Here is a 25,453-nt window from a genome sequence, read left to right on the forward strand (position 1 = left end):
TTTTCTCCCTTTTATTTGACATTTTAACATTTGAGTCTTTTATTCAATTTTTATCATAATCTTTTCTCTTTAGCATAATCTTTTCAAAGAACTAAGGATTTAGGGGATTTTTGTTTCCCTCATAGTTTATTGGTTTTTGTCTTTATAATTATCTCTTTCCTTAGTACACTGAGTTTGACCTTTTGCTTGTTAACCAACTTCTTGAATTAGTGTAATTTATCTTTCATTTACCTGAAAATGCATTTAAAGTTATTAATTATCCACTAAGTATTACTTTGACAGGTTTGATTTTCATTATTATTAAGTGCCAAATATAACAATGTGTTTGATTATTTCTCATTAATCCAATGATTATTAGAAAAACAATGTTTTTTTGAAACAGAATTTCACTCTTATTTCCCAGGCTGGAGTGCAATGGCACAATCTCAGCTCACTGCAACCTCTGCCTCCTGGGTTCAAGCAATTCTTCTGCCTCAGCTTCCCAGGTAGCTGATATTACAGGCATGTGCTACCACGCCCAGCTAATTTTGTATTTTTAGTGAAGATGGGTTTCTCCATCTTGGTCAGGCTGGTCTCGAACTCCTGACCTCAGGTGATCAACCTGCCTAGGCCTCCCAAAATGTTGGGTTTACAGATGTGAGCCACCGTGCATGGCCTAGAATATATTTTTAAACAAGATGTTATTTGACCACTTATACAAATTAATTTTTATTTTATTAAAATAGAGTTTAATAACATATGTGCTGTTAATATTTTTGAATTTATAGAACTTCATTTATGTATTGTATGTATTTTATTTGTAGAACATTTCTGTAAATTTCCTGGGTGTGGTAAAAAAGTATAGACAATTTGTTGGAGATTAATCCCTATATACTAATAGTTTAAAACTATCAATTGTAGAGTGTCAAGATAGGTGAGCATGCAGATGTTCCTGGAGGGTTGCATACCCAGGAATGTCACGGAAGCTCCATGCCCCTTCTCCTATACTTCACCTTACCCATCTCTTCTGTATATGTTTTAATTGCCTTTATAATGAACCAGTAACTGTAGATGTTTCCTTGAGCTCTGTGAGCCACTCCAGAAAACTGTGACCCTAAGGAAAAGCTCTAACAGCATTGAAGAATGAGCTCTCAGGTGTGACCAGAATAATTAAAGATTTTAATGATCATTGAATGCATTTCCCTATTCTTGTTAATTTTTATGGCTTAACTTGTCCTGAGACATAATTAGCTTAAAGCAAGAGTTAGCTTCAAGCTTTGAATCTCATTAAAAATAAAGAATTGCTATGTTCTTTCAATCTTATTCACAGTAAATACAATGTATTTTCTTTTTGTGAGAATTATTTCATAACTATATATAAGAATGCTTATTGTTTCAGGGATGTTAAAATCTGTTGGGATTCTCAACAAATGGCCTAAAATGCTAATGCTTTTTAAATGTTCAAAATATATTTTATGTCTTCAATATTTAAGTATTGCATTCTTAAGTTTTTCTGTCCTTGTTTAACATTTAATAATTCTAGTCTTGACACTGTAATGTATTTTCATTATACTTTAATTAAAGTTAATTGTTAACTATGAACAACATGTGCAGTACCAATATATGAGGATTTGGGATAAATAATAGTATCAGTAAAAGAACAGGTTATTAACATAAGTAATATGGCTTTTAGTAGTTCAAGATATAACTAAAGACAAATCTGTACAAAGCAAAATTTTCTGGGACCAATAAAGTGCTTTTGTAGAGAAGGATGTAAAAGCTATTTTGCAGGAGATACACTGTTACTCTGAATAAATGCTTAATTTTGAATGGAATCAGGTTCTACTTGGTGTAAATCAAAAAGTATTTGGGACAGTTCTCAATCAACTTCAAAGCTTGTTTTGCCAAGATTAAGGAAACATGCCCATGACACAGCCTCAGGAGGACCTGAGAACATGTACCTGTGGTAATCGGGCTACAGCTTGGTTTTATATGTTTTAGGGAGACAGAAGACATCAGTGAATACATGTAAGATGTACATTGGTTCAGTCTAGAAAGGCAGGACAACTTGAAGTGGTGGGAGCCAGTAGGGTGGCAGGATGTAGAGCTTCCAGGTCATAGGTGATTTCAAAGATTTTCTGATTGACAATTGGCAAAGATTTTCTGATTGGCAATTAGTTATCTAAGACCTGGAATCAGTAGTAGGGAGTGTCTTGGTTAAGATAAGTGGTTGTGTTATGAGACCAAGGTTTTTATTATGTAGATGAAGCCTCCAGGTAGCAGATTTAAGAGCAAATAGATTATCTTATGGTCTCTGTTTTAATGTTAAATTCCCATCATGGCCTGAACTTGTTTCAGGTTAACTTTCAAATGCCACTAGCTGAGTGAAGGAGTCCATTCAGTTTGTAGGAGGACTTAGAATTTTACTTTTGAGTTACAGTGGTGATAGCTTGGTTTTTCAATCAACTTGAACTATCTACCTAATGGGACAACGAGGACTAGTGTTTGGGAGTTACTGTTGGTATCTTCAAAATTCAAGCTTACTTAGATAATTAATATGGCTAAAATATTAGACATGTTAATTTTCAAGTTGCTCTTTCTGTATTGTCTTCTTTTGCCATAAAAATTGTCTGGTTTGGGTTTTGAGTAACAACTGAAGAAATAGTAATGCCTGGACACCTATATAGGCCTGAAAGGAAAAAGTGTTAATGGTTGTTGTAAGACTTCTGATGGACACTATGGAAAGCCAAGCCCAGGAGTCAGATGTGATGAGACTGCTAGGTGGCACTGGAACTATTGCAACTCTTGAAGATGTCAGAAAGAGGAATCCATGGATTTTCATTCTTATAGTCCTCAAGTTAAATGACTCAGCTAGATTTCCACTCGACTGGTTCTTTCTATTTCTGTGACAACTGACTTCCTCTGCATATTATTTATGCAACACTTGACTTATCACAGCCTTAATAGTACCTTATGACCTGCTTAATCTGTCTTAGGTGAAAACTAGCCAGTTTTCTCTGGAGGTAACCAGTTCAGATCTCCCAAGGGAAATTCAACAGCCCTGATTTTATTTTAAAGTTAGAATTATTTAGTTATTCTTTACCCTGGACTTTTCATGTCCTGTATATTAGTCTGTTCTTGCATTGTTATAAAGAAATACCTGAGACTGGGTAATGTATAAAGAAAAAAGGTTTAATTGACTCATGGTTCCACAGGCTATAGGGAAAGCATGGCTGGGGAGGCCTCAGGGAGCTTTCACTCAAAGAAAAGCTGGAGCATGCATCTTCACATGGCCAGAGCAGGAGGAAGACAGAGAAGGGGGAGAGGTGCTATACACTTTTAAACAACCATATCTCACAATAACTCTATTACGAGAACAACACTAGGATGGTGGTAAACCATTTGAAACCACCCCATGATCCAATCACCTGCCACCAGGCCCCACTTCCAGCATTAAGGATTACATTTCAACATGAGATTAGGGTGGGAACACAGGCCCAAGAAGTATCCAGTAACTGGGAAATGATGATAATGGAAAAATCATTAAAAGGATGGTTGCTAATGCTAGAGCTGCATCCAAGCTGTGGTCCACTTACCTCTGGGCTCCAGGCTGTAGACACCTGTGTACTGCTCTCTGAAAGAAAAATCTATCTCATTTAGACCACTGTATTTACGGATATGTCAATTATAGTAACTTAGTATTCATTTTGATTAATTTAGTAATTGTTTACCTTCAAATGTGGTTACTACCATAACAAATTCACTAGCTACAATAAATTAATTGGTTTTACATAAAATAAACATGAGTAAATCTCATAAAGTTGAGTTTCTCATAATTTAGCCAAACTTTAACATAACATAATAGTATTTATTTTTTATAAGAGCATATGCAATTTAAAAAATGTATAAAAATATGCACGAGGCAAATACGTAACTTCTGTATAGCGGTTACCTTGAGTGGGAAGACAGGAAGAAAGGAAGTTAGCTGAAGCTTTAATAATAAGTAAATTAAAATAAATAATATATTATTTATAAAAAGGTCTGAAGAAAATTGGACAAAACATTTATATCTGTTTAATGTTTAGGGTTAGTCCCATAGGCATTTTTCTTATTTCTTCTTGTTCTTCATGTTTGAAATGTTTCAGAATTAAACATTTTTTATATATGTGTATATGGCAAAAATTAACCTTCCTCCTAAATTTCATTTCCAACCCAATAACTCAGTCTATCTTCAGAGATCACCTCTATCATGAGTATCTTTTACCATTTTACGTAACTTCTAAGACTATATTGTTCAATGCATGAGTCTATTGAGCATTAGAAATATGACTAATCCAAACTGATATATACTATAAGTGTAAAATACACATTGGAATCTAAAGAAACATAACACAAAAGAATGTAAATTATATAATGAATAATCTATTACATGACCAAATGATAATTTGAATATATTGAATTAAGTATATTAGAAAAATTAAGTTTACCTTGTGGGTGGATCATGAGGTCCAGAGATCGAGACCATCCTGGCCAACATAGTGAAACCCCGTCTCTACTAAAATAAAAAAATTAGCTGAGTGTGGTGACACATGCCTGTAGTCTCAGCTACTCAGGAGGCTGAGGCAGGAAAATTGCTTGAGCCCGGGAGGTGGAGGTTGCAGTGAGCCAAGATTGCACCACTGCACTCCAGCCTGGCACCTGGTGACAGAGCGAGACTGTGTCTCAAAAAAACAAAATGTGACTACAAGAAAACTATAAATTGGATAAATTAAATGTTTTATCCACTACCATACAGTTATTTTATTATTATTGGTAACCCTCAGTGACTATAAAGTCTCAGTGACTAGTGTACTCTCAGCAATTATAAAGACTATAAATTCTTTACAAGTCTGGACCACTTTCTATACTCAGGCAGATAATGCTATTTTTAGGAGATACAGTTCGAATAAGTGGCATAAGGTGACAGGTCCTGATGATATTGTGTTCAGAAGGAAACATCATGACGTCTTCGGTAGCCTATTCTTAATGTCCCATAGTTTTGAGGTAAGTGACATTATTATGCAATTGCTCTCAAACTTGGCCACAGGTCATAATTACCTGGAGTGTTTTAGAAAGAGAGATTCCTAGGCTTAACTCTAGAGTCAACTTTTTCTTTTTTTTTTTTTTTAAAGGAACCACACTTTCAAAAGGAAATGAGGTTTATCTGGGTAAGAGAATTATAGTCATAAAGTGTAGGGTTTCTTAATTAAAAAAAACTAGTTTGTTAAATGAAAAAAAGGATATTTTATATAATCAATGACTATATGTATGAATTTAGTAATGAAGGTTTTGATTAAGGAACGGGGTAATTATTTGTTCTTTTTCAATATTTGTCAATAAATAATTATTTCTCAAAATAATGAAAAAATTATGAAAGCCATGGTAATGAGTTTGAAATGTATCTACATAATAGTCTATTCATTTTCAGATTAATTTTTTAAAGACTGAAGTTGAAAGGAAGAGCAAAATGATCCGAGACCTCCAGAGTGAGGTAAGATTTATTGTATCTTAGATACATTTTACATAAATCAAAAAATGCACAAGAGTGAACATATAAATTTGCCACAAGTTTAAAGTATTAAACACATGCAAATTTGATTTTCAATTATAGACTAATATAGAGAAACTCTTAGGCTAAGAATTTCAAAAAGTGGTTAATCCTTACATTTACATATATTTGATAATTTACAAATATTACATATATTTGATAATAAACTTCTCTAGTTCATTTTTCTTTCTAATTGTATTTCGCTTAGCTGATATTAAAAATCAATTTTCATTTAATAAATGTATGTATTTGTTTAATAAATGACATTACAGGCACTGAAGAAGAAAGTTAGATAGGAATTAGCTGCATGCTAAAAAGGGCCAATCTAGAATGAAAAATGTGTTAAAGAATAATCTCAAAATAATATAAATTTAAATATAAACAAGTTGTAATCATTTTCATGATAGCCTTTTGAATGTAAGAATCCTATTAAATACTGCATGCATTTTTCTCTTTTGATTTATCTTGTTATACAGCTACTTTATTTTCTGTAATTTCTCCATTACCTATTTCCACCTTTTAATTTCCTTTTTATTAAATGCAATTAGTTAAGACCACTGAGCCGTGACTAATTCATGATAAGTCTTCCTTGATCAATCTCACTAATTATTGTTTATTTTGAATCTTTAGTCAATCTCCATAGCCTTTTTTAATCAATCTTGCTTGCTTACTTCCTTTATTCCTTCTTTGTTCCCTTCTGCTCTCCCTACCTTCCTCTTTTTTGACCTAATTCCCTCCTTTTCTTCTTTTCTTTTTTCCTTTCTTCTTTTTTCTCTTTCTCTCCATCGCTTCCTTCCTTTTTTTATTTATTAAGACATTTACACAGCAAACAAACTTTATTTTTCTTAATTGACTTTCTTCTTGATATAAAAGTTAAAAGACTTTATAAATGCTTTGGTATGACTATTTGGAATCAATAGTCTGACTATGATATTAAAATAATTTTTCAAATGTAGAGGAAAAGTACAATAGAAAACAGTAAGAATCATTTTAAATGTTTCTTGTGATGATATTTTAATTTTATTTATTCCTAATTATCTTCTGAGTCTTCTCAAGAAAGCATGATGGGTGAACTTGATAATCTTTCTCCTGAGGCTCAATTTTTCTAGACTTCCTGATTATGATGAAAAAATATCAGCAGACTGGAGTTATCGGAATACTGGGTGTAATAGATAATATTTGTTTGCTGGGATCATTTAGGGCTCAGTGAGAAAGCCAGATTACTCAAATCATAAAGTGCTCATGTACCATTTAAAACAAGGAAAACGTTTAAAACAAGATTAAAGTCAGTTTTAAAATAGGATAGGGAGTACATTTATATATGCACACACACAAACAGTAATATGAACCCAGTTGTATGATCATAAAACAATTTCAAGTTAATTATCTTTATATAAGTAGCATCAGTTCACTTTTAATCTTAGATAACTTCTTAAAATCTAGAATTCAACTAAGGAAAAAGTTCTTTCAAAAAACCTGCTAGACTGGGCACAGTGGCTCACAACTATAAGCCCAGCACTTAGGGAGGCTGAGGAAGGAGAACTGGTTGAGCCCAGGAGCTCGAGACCAGCCTGGACCACATGGTAAAACCTCATTTCTATTAACAAAAAAAATTAGCTGGGATTGGTGGCATACTTGTTGTCCCAGCTTCTTAGGAGGCTAAGGCAGTAAGATTGCTTGAGTCTGAGAGGTTGAGGTTGCAGTGAGCTGTGATCACATCACTGCATTTCAACCTGGGTGACAGAGTAAGACCCTGTCTCTATTAAAGATAAATTTAAAAAAAAAAAGTAAATAAAACAACAACAACAATAACAAAAACCTACTTGGCTGGCTCATACGTATAATCCTAGTGCTTTGGGAGGCCAAGACAGCAGTGCTGCTTAAGGCCAAGAGTTCCAGTTCAGCCTGAGCAACACAGTAAGATTCCATCTCTACCAAATAAATAAATAAATGCAAAACTGTGAGTTATTTGTAGGAAGTAACAAAATACTTTGTCTTTGGAAGTTGTTTTTATAGTGAAATTGTACTTTGGCAACTACAAAGGGTAGAATAATTCAGAAAGAAATACACCTCTACAGAAATAAGATCTGCTAAATATAAGTTTTGTAATTAAATTTGCTACTATTCACTTTAATACTATTGAGAACTTATGAAATGAAATCCATAACCAAAAAGGTTTCATCTTTTTACAAAACCTAATAATGAACATATATTAGAAATTCAGCGTTTTCAATTTTACTCCTTCATATTAATTTAATTTTTAGCAAATAATCAGTATGGATATAGAGATGAAGCAGATTTATTTAACAAAACAATTGGTCTATACACTATAGTTAAGTTATATGGACACTGCTTGGAAGATTTTATTTCAGGCATAAGAAAAAAAACAGCTAAATGGATTAAACAAAATACAGGGGTGAGGTAGATAAAACAGATACAAATAAATTTCTGGAAGAAGTTTGATGTCCTTTGAGTGGTTACTTTTGGCTGAGGGAATTGGGGAAGTCCCAAAAATTGAAGGCAAAGTCCCTCCTATGCTTATTTTGTTAAAACTTTTTATCATAAAGTGATGCTGGATTTTATCAAATGCTTTTTGTGCATCTATTGAGATAACCAAATATTTTTTTTTAATTCTGCTTATGTGATGTACCACATTTATTGACCACATATGTTAAGAAATGAGATAGACAGCAGTGCAATAATTTTTGTATTTTTTGTAGAGAAGGAGTTTCTCTATGTTGCCCAGGGGTGTCTTGCATTCTTGGGCTCAAGAGATCCACTCACCTCAGCCTCCTAAAACGCTGGGATTACAGGTGTAAACCACGGTGCCCTGCCAGTCAGAGTATTTCAAGCACTTGTATTTCATCAGTCTCCACAGCTACATGTATCTTCTCATGGGCGCCACTTGTAAGTTCTGAATTGTACTGTTAGGACTTACAAAAGCTCTATTGTGATTTATGTGGTCTCTTAGGTCTCAGTTTTTGGCTCTCTGATTTTCTCTTTATATTCTTTTTTATGGGACATTCAAGTCAAATCTATGCTGCCACAGTGTGTATTTCCTTGCATCAATCATCATATTAGCATTTAACAAGTAGTAAAATGATGTCAGCAAAGCTTTAAAAATCATTTTGCTTTTCTTTCCAATATTCTGAATTTTGAAGCAGTCAGGCAAAAACCCTTTCAAATTTTAAAGAAATTTTTTATAAATACAAAAACTTAAGAAAAGGATTGAAAATACACAGAAGGGCTTCCTTTTAGTGCTTATAGTGATAGTTGCTGCATTAAAACTCTTATGTTTTTTGCTGGCTAAGATGTGAATACAGAAGTTTATGTTAAGACTTTTCGTCTGCATTAAAATAAGAGATTAATGAAAAATCTGCATCAAATTGTAATTTTGTGTGCTTTATTAGAAGTCAATTCCCTCCAGGATCTACTTCCCAAAGGAAGAACACTAAATTCTTAGTATAAAGGTGCAAAGAGTCAAATGACTATATGATGTTTGAGATAAATGCTAAAAAATATTGTACTTATACTTTTGTTAGTTTTGTTATTATTTTTCTTAATCAATTTTTTTTGAGACAGTATCTCACTCTGTCACCCAAGCTAGAGTGCAGTGGTGTGATCTCTGCAACCTTCACCTCAAGGATTCAATTAGTCATCCTGCCTCAGCCTCCTGAGTAGCTGGGAGTACAGGCATGTGCCACCGTACCCCGCTAATTTTTATATTTTTAGTAGAGATGGAGTATCACTGTGTTGACCAGGCTGGTTTTGAACTGACCTCAGGTGTGATCCACCCACCGCAGCCTCCCAGAGTGCTGGAATTACAGGTGTGGGCCACCATACCTGGCCTGTTACTGGTTTTTTTGAAGTTCTGGTAACAATGTTAGATAGTAAGTGGTCTTCCCCAATCCCATCTTCCCTCCAGAATTTGTATTTTTAGTATGTAATTTGTAGAATATAAGATTTCCCACGTGCAAAATTGGACTTATAATTGATATATCACCAGTTTTCAGGTAACTTTGTAATCTATGTCTCTAGTTCTAATCTCTCTTGTGTAATCCTTCTGTTAAAAAGGTTAACTGGCACACGGTACTATTTTGAAGAGTTTATTTGAGCAAATAACAATGCCTGAATTGGGCTTTTCTGAACTAGAAGTGGTTCAGGAGCTTCACTGAGGAAATACAGTGGAAGGTTTTTATATGACTGCAACAGAAGTGAAGCAAAGAAAGTATCTGGTGGGTTATAGTTAGTTGCTGTATTTGGTCTATCCCATTGGAAAATCTCTAGTTATAAAATTGCAAGTTTGTTTCTTCTGTTTGGTTAAGCTAAACTTTGTTTTTCTTTAATATAGGCATTTATTTAAAATGGCTCACCTTAAGCTTTCATACGTTTGCAAATCAAGCGAAGATAAGGTCACTTATAAAGCCTAACTGGCTTTGTTTGCTCAAGGATTCTTCAGGTCTCACCTCCATTTTAATTTATTTTAACACATCCTTGTGCTTTCAATGTTTATTTTGCATTTTGTGTTTGAATATTGTATGGTTGCAAAAAAATAAACAATTTTGCACCAGAAAATAAATCAAAACAAGGAAACAAATGAAAAATTCAGCCTCCCTTCTCAACTTCCATACATATGGCAACTGTCTCACTATGTAGTCAATCTTGTATGCTTCAAAGTTCAAAATTTATTCTGACTTTCACTTTCAAAACACCCTTCTCCATTATCAATTCAATAATTTTGAATTTTATTTATTTTATCCCTAAGATAAAATCAGTTTGTCTGTAATGGTCTGAGATATAAGACAGGCTCAAGAATGAGTACAATAACATGTAATCTATGAAATATTAGGCAAATCAGGCACTGGGACAAGCATCTTTAAGTAGTTGAAATTTTTTTTTTTCTTTTTTGGAGACAAGGTCTCATTCTGTCACTCAGACTGAAGTGTAATGGTGTGATCTTGGCTCACTGCAACCTCCGCCTCCTGGGTGCAAACGATTCTCCTGCCTCAGCCTCCCTAGTAGCTGGGACTACAGGCATGCACCACCACGCCTGGCTAATTTTTATATTTTTAGTGGAGATGGGGTTTTGGCATGTTGGCCAAGTTGGTCTTGAACTTCCAACCTCAGGTGATTTGCCCGCCTTGGCCTCCCAAAATGCTGGGGTTACAGGTTTGAGACACTGTGCCCAGCCAAAATTTTTAAATAAGGGTATGAGTTCGATAATGTTCATGACTTTTTAAAGAATTACATATTTGGAAATACTTGATGGACACTAGTATTAAAACAGTCTATGTTCAAGGGGTTAATATTTAAATATGTATGAAACTCAAATAAGTAGCAAATAAACAATACGATAAAATAGGCAAAATATTTGCAGAGACATTTATCAGAAGAAGATGTACAAATAGCCAACAGGTACATAAAAGACATCCTCAATATCACTAATCATCAGGAAAATGCAAATTGAAGCTTTGATAAGATATCAACTCACCTCAGTTAAAATGACTAGTCTCAAAAAGAGAAGTAAGGAATGCTGGCAAGGATGTGGAGAAAGAACTGTTATACACTAGTGGTGGGACTTCAGTTAGTACAGGTATTATGAACAACAATGAAAGTTTCTCAAAAAATTAAAAATAGAATTACCATATGATCCAATAATATAACTAGTTGGTATATATCCAAAGGAAATGAAATCAATATACTGAAGAAACGTCTGCACACTCATGTTCATTGCAGCACTGTCACAATAGCTATGATATGGAATAAAAATGTTTATCTATAGATGAATGGATAAAAGGTTGGTATACATAAACAATGAAATACTATTCAGCCATTAAAAAGAATGAAATCCTGTTATTTGTGCAAACATGGGTGAAGCTAAAGGCCACTGTGTTAAGTGAAATTAGCCAAGCACAGAAGGACAAACGCTGCATGATGTCACTCATATGAGGTATCAACAAAAATTGATCTAAAAGAAGTGAAGAGAATAGTGGTTATCAGAAGCTAGAGAAAGTAGAGGGTTAGAAGAAGATTGAAAAAGATTGGTCAACAGGTACAAGGTAAAGTTGAAAAATAAGCTCCGGTGTCTTATTGCATAGTAGGATCACTGTACTCAGCAATAATGTGTTATATATGTCAAAATAGTTAGAAAAGACAATTTTGAATGTTCTCACCACAATGAAATATCAACTGTTTGAGGTGACGGATATGCTAATTATGTTGATTTGATAATTACATTGCACCTGATAAATATGTACAATTATATGTCAATTAAGAACCAAATAAAACCAAAAAAAATTTTTAAAAATTTAAACTTGTTTTTGAAAACATAATGGAAAACATAATTATCTTGAATTAGTGAGTAGATAGACATGGAAGAGAAGGGAAAAATGGAAGGGGCAGATATTTATTCCTTACTTTCATCTATGGTGGTCTGTGGGTTTTTTGTTTTTTTGGGTTTTTTTTTTTGGATTATAATTGATTTGTTTCCTGAGACTCATTCAAGATAGCTCAAGGTAAGGATGAAGTAGGGAATCATGCTAAATTTTTTTTCTTTTTTTTTTTTTTTTTTTGAGACAGAGTCTCACTCTGTCACCCAGGCTAAAGTGAAGTGGCATGATCTTGACTCACTGCAACCTCTGCCTCTCAGGTTCAAGCAATTCTCCTGCCTCAGCCTCCTGAGAAGCTGGGACTACCGGCATGCAGCAGAATCCCCACCTAATTGTTTTGTATTTTTAGTGGAGATGGGTTTTCGCCATGTTGGCCAGGCTGGTGTCAAACTCCTGACCTAAAGTGATCTGCCTGCCTCGGCCTCCCAAAGTGTTGGGATTACAGGCATGAGTCACCACACCTGGACACTAAATTCTCAAAGTTCAGAATTAGCTCTGGCTTTCACTTTCAAAACACCCTTTCTCTACGATCTTTTGCAATTTTCTTGAATTTTAATTATTTTGCTCCTAGGATAAAATCAGTTTGTCTCTAATGGTCTGAGATATAAGAAAGTCTCAGGAATAAGTAGGATAATATATATGTCTAGGAAATATTAGACAAATCAGGCACTGGGACAAGCATCTTTAATTAGTTGAAATTAGGTCAGGAATCATAAAAGTGGGCCTCATTCTGCTAAGTGGTGGAAATCAGAAATTAATCACAGCTACTCTTTCTTGGTGGCATCCTTTTCCTTTTATTATTTCATGTCTCTATTTTCCTCTCTTTCCAAGTCTCTCAGTTATTTTGCTCATCTGTTTGTTATATGGGCCATACAGTTTACCACAATTCTGACATATCAGTATGTCTTCAGCTCATATTATCAACTGATTTAATATCCTTTTATATTTTGTTTTAATGCAATTGCTATATGTGCCTGGGAGAAAAATTTTGCACAATTCAAATCACTGGCCAATCTCTGGATTCCCAAATAGTTCCAAGTAGCCGTTGACACATACCCAGGAACATGAGGATTAAAACATGGTTTTTGGGGGGCAAAGAAGCAGTTACTATTCTTGGTTATGGCAAAATTTGTTCCCTGATAAGAAAGGAATTTATTAATTCCTGTAGATACCTTACAAAATTGTTAGAAGAGCTAAAAATACAGTTTCTAGGTTATACCTTAGAAACAGTGCAACAAACACAGCAGTGATTTAGCTGTCTTGAGAATGCACTACCTCCCTGGATCAGGAAGCTGCCAACCTTGCCTGGTGCCCTGCCACTGCAGGCTCCAGCACCACACCACCCTGGACCTTCTGCAAGAGGATGGATAACATTTAGCTTATTTTCTCAAGTAATAAATTTCTGTATCTACATATTGCAGGAATCACGTCTGAATGGCAAAGCCTAAGTCATATATGCCCAAGAGCTGCAATAAATTTTGGAAATAGATTCTTTATTTGTCTGCTTTAATTTTTCATGGGAAATATAGATTTGATGCTATAGAAAGCTTTGACATTGTAGACAAAATGCCTCATAAATTAATAACCTGTGTATTAAAAGCAACTTTTCTTAATATAGAGTTACAGTCCATGATAACCAGCTTTGGTATACAGTAGGTCATCACTGAAGACTACTGAGTAAGTGAGAAACACATTCTGAGTACCAGTGATGAAGTACTCAATAGTGTGTGCATGTCTGTTACAGTATCTTATGTTTCTACATGGCATTTTATCTATTCTTGTGATTTTTAATTTTACTTTTGTCAGAATTATTTTCTTAATATGATGCAAATTCCTCGAAGTTAGAAACCTGCCTTCCTTAGAACATCATAATTCACATTTTTCACAAAAACAACACAGGGCCAGGACTTTGCATATATTTAGAATGTATTAAGACCACATTCAAGTGTGTTCTTCCTCATACTAATGAATTACATGAATTTAAAAAAAGACACTACCTTCAAATTTGGAGATTAACGCTTAATTCCTGATATGGTTTGGCTGTGCCCTCACCCAAAGCTCACCTTTAATTGTAATAATCCCCACATGTCCAGGGTAGGGTCAGGTGGAGACAATTGAATCACTGGGGTGGTTTTCCCCATACTTTTCTCCTGGTAGTGAATAAGTCTCGTGAGATCTGATGGTTTTATAAATTAGATTTCACCTGCACAAGTTCGTCTTGCCTGACCTGACACTACGTAAGATATGACTTCGCTTCTCATTCACCTTCTGCCATGATCGTCAGACCTCCCCAGCCATGTGGAACTGTGAGTCAATTAGACCGCTTTCCTTTATACATTACCCGGTCTCAGGTATGTGTTTATTAGCAGCATGAGAGCAAGATAATGCAGTTCCTAGTTAGCAATGTTCTCTCATAGGGATGCTTAAAGACCCCACGATATATAAAGATTGATATCTGAGGATCATTGGCCATCCTGAAATGATACAGAAAAAAGGTATATATGTTGTATTTTTCAAGAAAGAGAGTCCAGATTTTCAGAAGGATTCCTTGACTAAAACAGAAAAACAAAAAAGGTCAATAACCACTGATTTAGATAAAACTTCTGTAAATTTTAAGAAGAAAACTCATTTGGGTTCAACTCTTGTGGCTGTAAATCTTTCTAAAATAAATTATTCTACCTTCTTGCCTTAGTAAACACACTGAAGTGAAGATGATGGGATATTTCATAACATGACAGAGTGCTTCAGGGTCAACATTCTGAAAATGAATTCTTATGCTTCCCTGCAGATGAATAGGTGTAACGGTTTCAGTCAAGTATTTTCTGAGTCCAGGACACACCCAAGAAATTTTAAAAGTATTTGATTTTCACTTTATTTTTTTCACTTTATTCCTGGTGATTTGCTTCTCAAGTGATGATTGCTGTGAAATGCTGGTCAACTGATTGTTCTGGTTAATTTCACATCCAGCATTTAAAGCTTTCAATAAACTATTCTTATAAGGTTCTATGTATCAAAAACTGTGTGTCTTAAAACAGAAATTTGAGGTCTCTCAATTCTGGAGGCTACAAGTCTCAAACCACAGCATCAACAGGGCCTCTCCCTTGCTTTTAGTGTTTCCTGGCCTGTGTGTTGTTCTTTGGCTTGTGGGGGTAACACTCCAATCATCCGCTTCCCTATTCATATGACCTTCTTATTTATGTGCCTCTATGTCATTGTGTGCCTTCTCCTCTTCTTTTAATGACATCAGCTTTTAGATTTTGAGCCCATCCTAAGCCAGTTTGACCTTATTTTAACATAATTACATGTGTAAAGGCCTAGTTTCCAAATAAGTTCATATTCTGAAGTTCTAGGTAGACATGAATTTTGGGGTGATCCTATTAAATGACTCCACCATGTGGAGCATTTTGTATATTCCCCATAAACAGCTTAGTTATTTTTTTAAGAAAGGCAAGGAGAAAGCATTTTATTAGGTGTAAATCTATCTATGGAAATATCCTAAAATTGCTTATTTAAAGGCATATATAATTATCTGTATATTTATTTCTGGAATAAACATATTACTTAATTCCCAATATTGTCCTAACATTGTACTAGATTCCAGAGGCATGCAGTATTATTAAATTCAAATTAAGTAAAACAATCTCTAACCATGAGAAATGTAAAGAAGAACATTTAATATTGTTACCGAGAAGTACAGAAATCCTTGGTTCTTGTCTAACTTAGAAGAAATAATTCAGCCAAGAGATGCATACCAAAGGTTAAATAGCAGAGTTTATTGAAGGAAAATAAAGGACATTTATAGAGAGGTGTGGAATACAGCTCCAGGCTGGTCTAGCTGGAAAAATAGTCACGACAGTATTTATTTAGAGGTAGTACATTCTGAAGGACGAGACAGAGTGGGCTGCTCAAAAGAATGAGCCAGCAGTAGCCAGTGTTGGGAGACTTACTTTATTATTGGAATCTTACATAATTATTCATGGAGGGGTGTGAATTATTCGTGGTTTGGGAAGTCCCTTAGGGTGCACATGTTCTGTGGTTGTACATGCTAGTACACATGTCTCAAGTCTCAGTAGCATTTAAAATCTCCACCTGGGGCATGTTCTTTACTATTATAGTCAGCAAAAGGCTACTCTCTGATGAGTTTTGGAGGGGTAGGTATGCTAGTTACCAGGGAAAATCTCTAGCATGGTTATCTCTCACTAGGGCCGGATAAGCCCCCTCCAGTGCCTGAGGAGCCTAACCACAGGCCACATGTAGCCGATGTAGCCATTGTCCATTTTTCTGTCAGTGGGCAGCACCTGTGATGGTTAATACTGACTGTCAACTTGATTGATTTGAAGGATTCAAAGTATTGATCCTGGATGCCTGTGAGGGTGTTGCCAAAGGAAACTAACATTTGAGTCAGTGGGTTGGGAAAGGCAGACCCACCCTTAATCTGAGTGGGTGCAATCTAATCAGATGCCAGAACAGCTAGAATATAAACAGGCAGAAAAATGTGAAAAAAAAGACGGGCCCAGCCTCCCAGCCGGCATCTTTCTCCCATGCTGGATGCTTCCTGCCCTTGAACATCAGACTCCAAGTTCTTCAGTTTTGGAACTCAGATTCCTTGCTTCTCAGCCTGCAGATAGATCAGCCTGCAGATAGATCACATCCTTCAGAATGTGATTGCATGAGTTAATACTTAATAAACTCATAAATCCTAGAGAAGATACTGAATTGATCACATTCCTGAATCAACCACCATAGTCAGGGAAATGAACAGTTTAATTGCAACTGTTCATTTACTGGGTTCGACTCCTATCTGTATATATATATATATATATATATAAATGAGCAGTTTAATATATGTATACATATATATATGTTTTTGTGCATGGGTGCATATACATATATTCTATTAGTTCTGTCCTTCTAGAAAACCCTGATTAATACAGGATCTTTAGAACTTCTTTTCCCACGGGGTTCCCTTACCTGCTCATTTCTGGCTGTCTACTCTAGCAATATTTAATAGGTGACATACTTGCCATATAATATGAAATATAATAATTACTAAAATTGTACAAAACAACTGCAATAAAAAAACACTGAAATGAGAATTTTATAATATAATGCAGAAAGGGGGAAGATGACAATAACCCAGAAAAGTGTAATGGCTACTGAAGGCTTCGTCTAAGTGGTAGCTTTTGAAAAGTATAAAATAATTTGAATTTATGACTATTTGCTCGCTACAAGAAAGTAAACATGTAAATCATGATACTTCACAAGTCCCCTTGTAGGTGAAGAAATTGTAGTTGTTTATTAATGCACATAAAGTAGTTCATTTTGATAGTGCATTGTAGTGGAATCCAATTTCAGGCCAGCTTACTTCCAAAGAAAATATTTGCAGTTCCCAAATCAATGATGTAAGTATCTGTTATAAAAATTCATTGGGGCAGCCAATCCAATTGTTACAGCCAAAACATAATACAAAGAAAAATAAATCCAAAAAGTTATCTTAGCTGATACAACTATATCCGCCAACTTTTGACTTCTCAAGGGTGTTATAGACGTTTTACTTAGTATTCCAGAGGTAAGGCAGAACTGCTGTCTTATGAAAGCTCACAGCCTACTTTAGATTTCATTTTATTTACTGTTGTTATCAATTAATTCTACTCAGTAATTTCCTGCAGCAGAATGCTGGCTAGGATAACTACATTGCATGCAATCTTAGACATGACTCGGTTGAAACCATGATCTTTATACCTCTCATTGCATCTGGGTCACTTTTCCTGTTTTCTGGTAGAAAGATAGCTAGTGTTCCCTAACATGCTTCAAGTAAAGGGTAAAGTTTAGCTCTTTACTCTTATACTTTTGTAAACATTATTATTATTATTATTATTATTATTTTGAGAAAGAAAAAAGAGAAAGAATTAAAAAAAAAGAAAAAAAAATGAAGGAAAGAAGAAAGAGGAAGAGGGAGAGAGAACAGGGGTGTTGCTTTATTGCCCGGGCTAGAATGCAGTCTAAAAATGGGTATGCCTGTAATTGTGTTTAATAATAGAGACATAAAAAAAAATGGGGGAAGAAAATAATTAGCAAGCAGCCAACCAATATTTCATTTAAACCTGTAAATAGGTGTGATGTAGTGCTGATAAGAGTGTATATTTTGTGTATTTAAAGTGGAGAGTTCTATAAATGTTAATTAAGTCTACTTGTTCCAGATCTGAGTTCAAGTCCTGAATATCGATGTTAACTTTCTGTCTCATTGATCTGTCAAATATTAATGTTGAAGTCTCCCACTATCATTGTGTGGGAGTCCAAGTCTCTTTATAAGTCTTATATATCTGGGTATTCCTGTATTGAGTGCGTATATATTTAGGATCTTTAGCTCTTCTTGTTATATTGGTCCTTTTATCATTATGTAATATCCTTCTTTGCTTCTTTTGATCTTTGTTGCTTTGAAGTCTATTTTATCAGCAAAAATTGCAACTCCTACTTTCTGTGTATTTATTTTTGCTCTCCATTTGGTTGGTAAATTTTTCTCCATCCCTTTGTTTTGAATCTTTGTGTATCCTTGCATGTGAGATGGATCTGGATGTAGCATACCATGGGCCTTGGCTTTTTTTACCTGTCTGTGTCTTTCGATTGGGGGATTTAGTCGATTTAAATTTAGACTTAATAACAATATGTGTGAGTTTGATACTGTCATTTAATGTTAGCTGGCTGTTTTGCCCATTAGTTGATGCAATTTCTTAATTATGTTGATGTTCTTTATTTTTTGGTATTTTTTTAGAAAGGCTGATTCTGGTTGTTCCTTTCTATTTGTAGTGGTTCTTTCAGAAGCTCTTGTAAAGCAGGCCTGGTGGTGATGAAATCTCTGAGTGCTTGCTTGTTCACAAAAGATTTTATTTTTCCTTCGCTTATGTAGCTTAGTTTGGCTGGATGTAAAATTCTGGGTTGAAAGTTCTTTTCTTTAAGGATGTTGAATATTGGCCCCCACTCTCTTCTGGCTTGTAGGGTTTCTGCTGAGAGATCTGCTGTGAGTCTGATAGGCTTCCCTTTATGGGTAACCTGACCTTTCTCTCTGGCTGCCCTCAGTATTTTCTCTTTCATTTCAACCCTGATGAAACTGGCGATTATGTGTCTTGAGGTAGGTCTTCTTGCGGAGTATCTTTGTGGTGTTCTCTGTATTACCTGGAGTTGAATATTGTCCTGCCTTGCTAGGTTGGGAAAGTTTTCCTGAATAATATCCTGAAGCGTATTTTCCAGCTTGGATTGATTCTCTTGGTCATATTCAGGTACACCTATCAAACGTAGATTAGGTCTTTTCACATAGTCCCATATTTCTTGGAGATTTTGCTCGTTCTTTTTTATCCTTTTTTCTCTAATCTTGTCCTTTTGTTTCCTTTCATTAAGTTGATCTTCGACCTCTGATATCTTTTCTTCTGCTTGATCAATTCGGCTGTTAAAACTTGTGCATAGTTCGCGAAGTTCTCGTGCTGTCTTTTTCAGCTCCATTAATTCACTTATACTCATCTCTAAATTGTGTGTTATTGTTAACATTTCGTCAAACCTTTTTTCAAAGTTCTTAGTTTCTTTGCATTGGGTTAGAACAAGTTCTTTTAATTCCCAGAAGTTTCTTATCATCCACTTTTTAAAGCCTGCTTCTGCTAATGGAACAGTCTTTCTCCATCAGGCCTTGTTCTGTTGCTGATGAGGAACTGTAATCCCCTGTAGAAGGAGAGGCGTTCTGATTTTGGGTATTCTCAGCCTTTTTAGGCTGGTTTCTTCCCTTCGTTATAAATTTATCCATCTGTGGTCTTTATAATTACCGTCTTTATAGTTGGGTTTCTGAAAAGACGTCCAACTTGTTGATTCCCAGCGCTAAAATCTGAGCAACCCACTGCGCCGGCCAAAACAGGGGCTTTAAGATTGATGGTGCTTTTCTTACTCTGCACCAAGAACCGCCGCACCAAGGCAGCGGCAAAACCGCCTCGCTGGCCTCAAGAGCCTCGCTGGTAACACGTGGGGCTCCTCTGCTGGGAATCTCCTGGTGCGTGAGCAACAAAAATTGATCTGAAAGTGTGGCGTCCTCTCGTTCTCTGCACTTTCGGTGGGAGCTACAATCCCGAGCTGCTAGTGATCAGCCATCTTGGATCTCTCTCCTTGTAAACATTATTTTATGTACCTTAAAATGTGGTTAATTTGGTCCATGAGAAAAAATGAATATTAGACATTTAGTACTACTAACTTGTCAACAAATGGAAACTATCATCATCATCCTTCATTATTGTTATTGGATTCTGGGGTAAAATTAGTTCAGCAATAAGCAGTATTATGTACAGATAATTTGCTTAGCAATGGCTCTAAAAATCAATAAATTAAAAGCTTCCTAAGTTCTATAAATAAGCCATATAATCACCAACTTCATAACTTAGAACCATAAGTTAAACTTATGAAATAAAAATACCAAGGTAAGACAGGACTCTATATTTCTCACTTTTATACAGTCTCATTTAATCTCTCAAAGTATTTATTTCCACATGGCAGACAAGAAGACTAATAACTATGCAAATTTCACCTAGAAACAATAGCCTATGAAGAAAACCTTTTCAAATTGGACCAGCAGAAAAATTTCAGAGAAGATACTGAATTGATAATATTCCTGAGTCAACCACCATGGTCAGGGAAATAGTTTAATTGCTAAGTGTGAGTCACATTTTTGCTCTTATGTTGGATGAGATTTACCCTACTCAAAATACAGATTTCCCACAGGAAAGAAGAGTTCATTATAGGGGAGTACCTGGACTGATAAGTAAATATATCCAGAAAACTATCAAATACTTTTACTACTCCCTGTCATCCTCCATCATTTTCTTAATATACTTCAGATCATAGAATGTAGTTATAATGTAATCTTTTCTGGTCCCAAGTCATATATGATGTACTCACATTGCCGTATATTTGTTAACAATGTCCCCTTGGCTATAATTCTACTTTTGTTTCAAACATATTGAGGATCTTCACTCTTCATCCTTTATATTTACTTACCACATTCAGATACTCCATAAAATGACACTAAAGAAGCTCTAGTCATATGATGGTAGGTAAATGATCATCTCCATTTCTGCATCTGGGAGGAAGTGAAAGAACTGCTTTCTTTTCTATACTCAGAGAATCATCATTCCATTGTGTGTACTTGACATCCACTTCTGTATTTCATGTATCCAGCATTATGACTGGAACTTACATGCCTTTACAGCCTTCATGTCCCAAAGGGACTTGGGTTCCATCCCCTTGGTGACACTGTAAGTAGGCTTTACTTAAGCATAAAGACTGGATTTGGGAAGTTTAAGGAGCCACAACTTGTTAGAGGTGTGAGAAAAGTAAATTCATGAGGGGATCCATTTTAGCAAGTTGGAAAAATAGAATGAATGCTGCTTTCATGACGAACAGTGAAGAAACAAATTCAAATAATATACTTATGACCTTCTATAAAAACCACAAATTTAAATACGCATGTATTATCCTAGTGGATTCCTAATGAAATCTAGTGGATCAAAATTGGTAATTGTTTCAATGACAAAATAGTTAACATATGTGTGCTAATCCCAAGTGTAAAAATTATACTTTCATTTAACTTCTATATATAAGTTATACACTTTTTGTACAACTTACAGTCTTATTCTAAAACCCATGTATAATAGAAAAAAATTGGACATTTCACTTTATTTTCTTTACAGCAGTTAATAGTCCTTGATATTATTATACATAATTCATTGATTTATGTGTTCGTTTTCATTCTTATCTCCTGTTTGGTTTTCATTTTTTGTGGTAATGAGCATATAACATGAAGTCTCTCCTATTAATGCATTTTAATGTACAAGCATTGTTTTCTTAAAGTTATAAGAAAAGAGACTTTATATTTTTTCAATATTATATCTTCACATTTTCTGTAATGTAGTAGGTACTTGATAAATATTTGAGTGAATGCTAAATATTCATTGAATAGGTTATATTTACATAAATATCATAAAATGGACCACTATCCATTTAAATATCATAAAATCGATAGTGGCCCATTTTATGATATTTATAGAAATGAGACTTCTCAAAATGGTGAAAAGGTTTTCTTAAATCAAATGTATAATGAACTGGGCACAGTGGCTCATGCCTGGAATCTCAGCACTTTTTAGAAAGTCTCATATTGATTAGAACCTGCTAAAACTTGTTATTCTGCTATTCTTAAATTTTTACATAAGGTACTGAAAGACAGGATATTTTACTCCTGGTTACTGTAATGTGCTGCACTGAAAGAGAATGCACTTATGCAAGAAACAAACAAAAAAATAAAAGAAGAAAGAAAATAAATGAAGGAAGATAAAAAGGAAGAAAGGGAGGAAGGAAAGATGAGAAAAACCTTAGCTTGGGTTGAAAATGAAGAGTAGAATTTTTGCCAGCATTGAAGACTTATTTACTGCATTATCTGGGAAAAGTCACAACTTTTGTGACTGTCAATGGAAAAATAAGGGGTTTGCATAAAATGATAACCATGTTTTTTTATATTTCAGGTTCACAAATCAAAAACTATAAATTCTTAGTCTGTAGAAACAATAGCACATCAATTGATAACATCAATAATACCTGAATACTAAATTCAATGTAAATTCCAACTGATGGTCATTAGTATTTCAAACAAGTGACTCTAAAATGTGTCTGAATTTGCCCAGAGATTTTCGGAGCATTTCAGAAATGTGTGTGTGTGTGTGTATGTGTATTTTTAAATGTCAAAGTATGCTATTCTCTAGTACATGCCATAGAAAAATACATGATGAACAGTTAACCAAGATTATTTTAAAAAAATTTCATCATTGCACCTATATTTATGATGGTAAAATGTTAACTTTAAAGGAAGTTGATTTTTAAAAATATACATTATTTTCTGGTTTATTTCTAGCAAGTGTGCACATTCACAAGTATTGGAAATATCCTTGAAATAATTACTTAAGCAGTTATCAACTATTTTATCCCTTAGACATAAGAAAATGCCAGTGCTTAAAAGACAAAAAGTAAATGTCATGGGTAGTAAGTTGACATAGTTTGCAAAAAAATCTGTGTATCTATACCAGCTTTTCATCACACATGTCACACTTAACATTTGAGATACTTAAATGTTATCGCTGAAATAGAAACATCAGTACTGACCACTACAGCTGTGAGGTTAAAATGAGATAATAATTACAAGAATAACTATCATTGTGCTCCTTTTTGGTCTTTAATAACAAATGTAAAGTGTTAATAAATGGCTGGCCGGAGACTAAACATCACTCATGGCATATTCTTTAATCAGCTCTTACATGAAAAATACATGTAGTAGGCTCTAAAATCGTCCAGAGAATTGATGTCCTAGTTCCTGAAAACATGTTCATGCAGCCTTGTAAGGCAAAAATATATTTGTACATGTGATACAGTTAAGGATCTTAAGGTGATGAGATTATCCTGGATTATTTCAGTAGAGCTTAAAGGTAATCACAAATGTCCATATAAGAGACAGAGAGAGAGAGAGAGAGAGAGAGAGAGAGAGAGATTGACACACACATAAGGGAGGAATTGATATGAAGACAGGGTGAGAGAAATTTGAAGATGCTAACTTTGATAATGGGAAGGATGCAGGCATAAATCCAAGAAATTACAACAGCCAGGAGAAAGTCGAAAGGCAAGGGACATATTCTCCCCTAGGGCCTCTGGAGGGAGCCCAGTAATTCTTACTTCTCATGCTGGTCAGGTTGCTTCTGACCTTTGGCTTTCAAAATTATTAAATAATTTCTGTTGTTTTGAATTATTTAATTTGTGGTAATTTCTTGCAGTGGTAAGAAATTAGGAAACTAACACAGGTGGGGACAAAATAGGGCAAGAATTCAGGTTATCATTAGCCTCAATTACTTAAGTGTGTTTTATGATGGTGGATTCCATTTCTAGCTATTAATTCTGAAACTGAACTGAAACTCTGGCAGGCATTCCCTTTTGACCATTGGATAGAATTTATAGATGATTGTAAAACACCTGTTTATTTTATCTTCAACCATTATATATCATACTACTTCTGAGTCCTGGGCACTGTGTTAAGCAGGGAGGAAATAAGATCAATAACGTTTTTCCATACCTTGTTTTCAATCTTTGCTTTGTGTGGGAAAGATCTCTCAAAACATGTAATAAACTTATATGAGAGTTGTATAATGTATACAAGGAGCAAAGCATCTTATTCATTTACTTAACACAAAAAATATTGAGCAGGAAATTTGCTAGTACTGGGATATATAACAACAACTTGCTGATTATGATGGCAATTATGATAATGATGGTTGATGATGATCATCATAATAACAACTAACACTTTACCAGTATTTACCTGTGATACCAGACAGGGCCCAGGCTGGATGTCACCAAGAGCTTTGCATGTATTATGTCATTCAATTTGAACAACTTTTGTTTATTTGTTCATTTTTAATGTAATGTCTTCAGGTGCACAGAATTTAATCAGTCATTATCTGTGGTTCTTTGGTTCCTATCATATCTTCATCACATAATTTTGGTTTTGCACAGTCTTTAATCATTTAAAAAGTTATTTTTAAGAACACTAGTAAAGGCACCAACTTAAATGGGAGCTAGCTAGACCTTGCCAAAAATCCCTTTTCAGCATATTCATTCACAGTTTCTATGGAATAGAGGGATAGATAAATAAGTCATAGAGTCAATCATGCAGTTGGAGTGTGACACCAGACTGTCTAACACAAGAGTTAATAGTCTCTCCTTTTAACTAAATCTTGTCATGTGGATTCAAGTTACCATGTTCAATCTTTATCACTTTGCATTAAGCCTAATAGAAGATTTAAACTTTCTACCTCTTTGAAATGTAATTTCAACCATCAACTGAAACATTTCACCTTTTGTCCCCTTTTTCCTCCTCCACCCTCCTGTAAATAATCTATTCATGTTGCTGTCATTAAAATAGATTGACAGTATGATATATGATAATATAATCACAAGTTTGGTTTAACCTCAGAGATATTTCTAACTGCACTTTTAGAAATATGTGGAAATATGTTGACTCTGCACTAATTGGCCCGTCAAAACAATCTTAGGTCCTTTCCTACTTTATGTCTGAAAGTTGCAGAAAGCAACACTAGATGGAGTTTTCTCCATCAGTCATTGAAACCTGTGTTCTGTGATTTTCTTATAGCCACAGGTAAGAGAAACTGTCATTTCCATTACCATTTTCCATTTTCTTTAAAAAACAGACCTCATAACACATCATGGTGCATATCAGCAATCTAAAACAGATACTAAGAAATTGCAAATGAGCTGCTATTTTATAGAAACAAAGTTTTTTTATATACATTAGGAACCCTCTGCCTCTAAAAACTTCATGATTTAAATTTAGCATTTCACATTGGCTTATAATATCTTCTTTACCCAATATATTAAAACAAATTAGATGTCTTCCCCCATGATTTTGAAA

At 34.6% G+C, this 25,453-nt stretch overlaps 1 protein-coding gene across 3 annotated transcripts in view; it reads left to right on the forward strand.

Annotated features, from left to right (window-relative positions):
• Positions 1-25,453, forward strand: part of LUZP2 (leucine zipper protein 2) — a 569,126-nt gene that overhangs the window by 263,638 nt on the left and 280,035 nt on the right. For all 3 annotated transcript variants that reach the window (XM_032241009.1, XM_032241010.1, XM_032241011.1), the window contains exon 5: positions 5,447-5,509. In XM_032241009.1, coding sequence (XP_032096900.1) covers positions 5,447-5,509 — 63 coding nt within the window. The remainder of the gene's footprint in view (positions 1-5,446; positions 5,510-25,453) is intronic.

This window comes from Sapajus apella, unplaced genomic scaffold, assembly GCF_009761245.1.
Source record: "Sapajus apella isolate SASKATOON/1434 unplaced genomic scaffold, GSC_monkey_1.0 scaffold47, whole genome shotgun sequence".
In the NCBI taxonomy this organism is placed as follows: domain Eukaryota; kingdom Metazoa; phylum Chordata; class Mammalia; order Primates; family Cebidae; genus Sapajus; species Sapajus apella.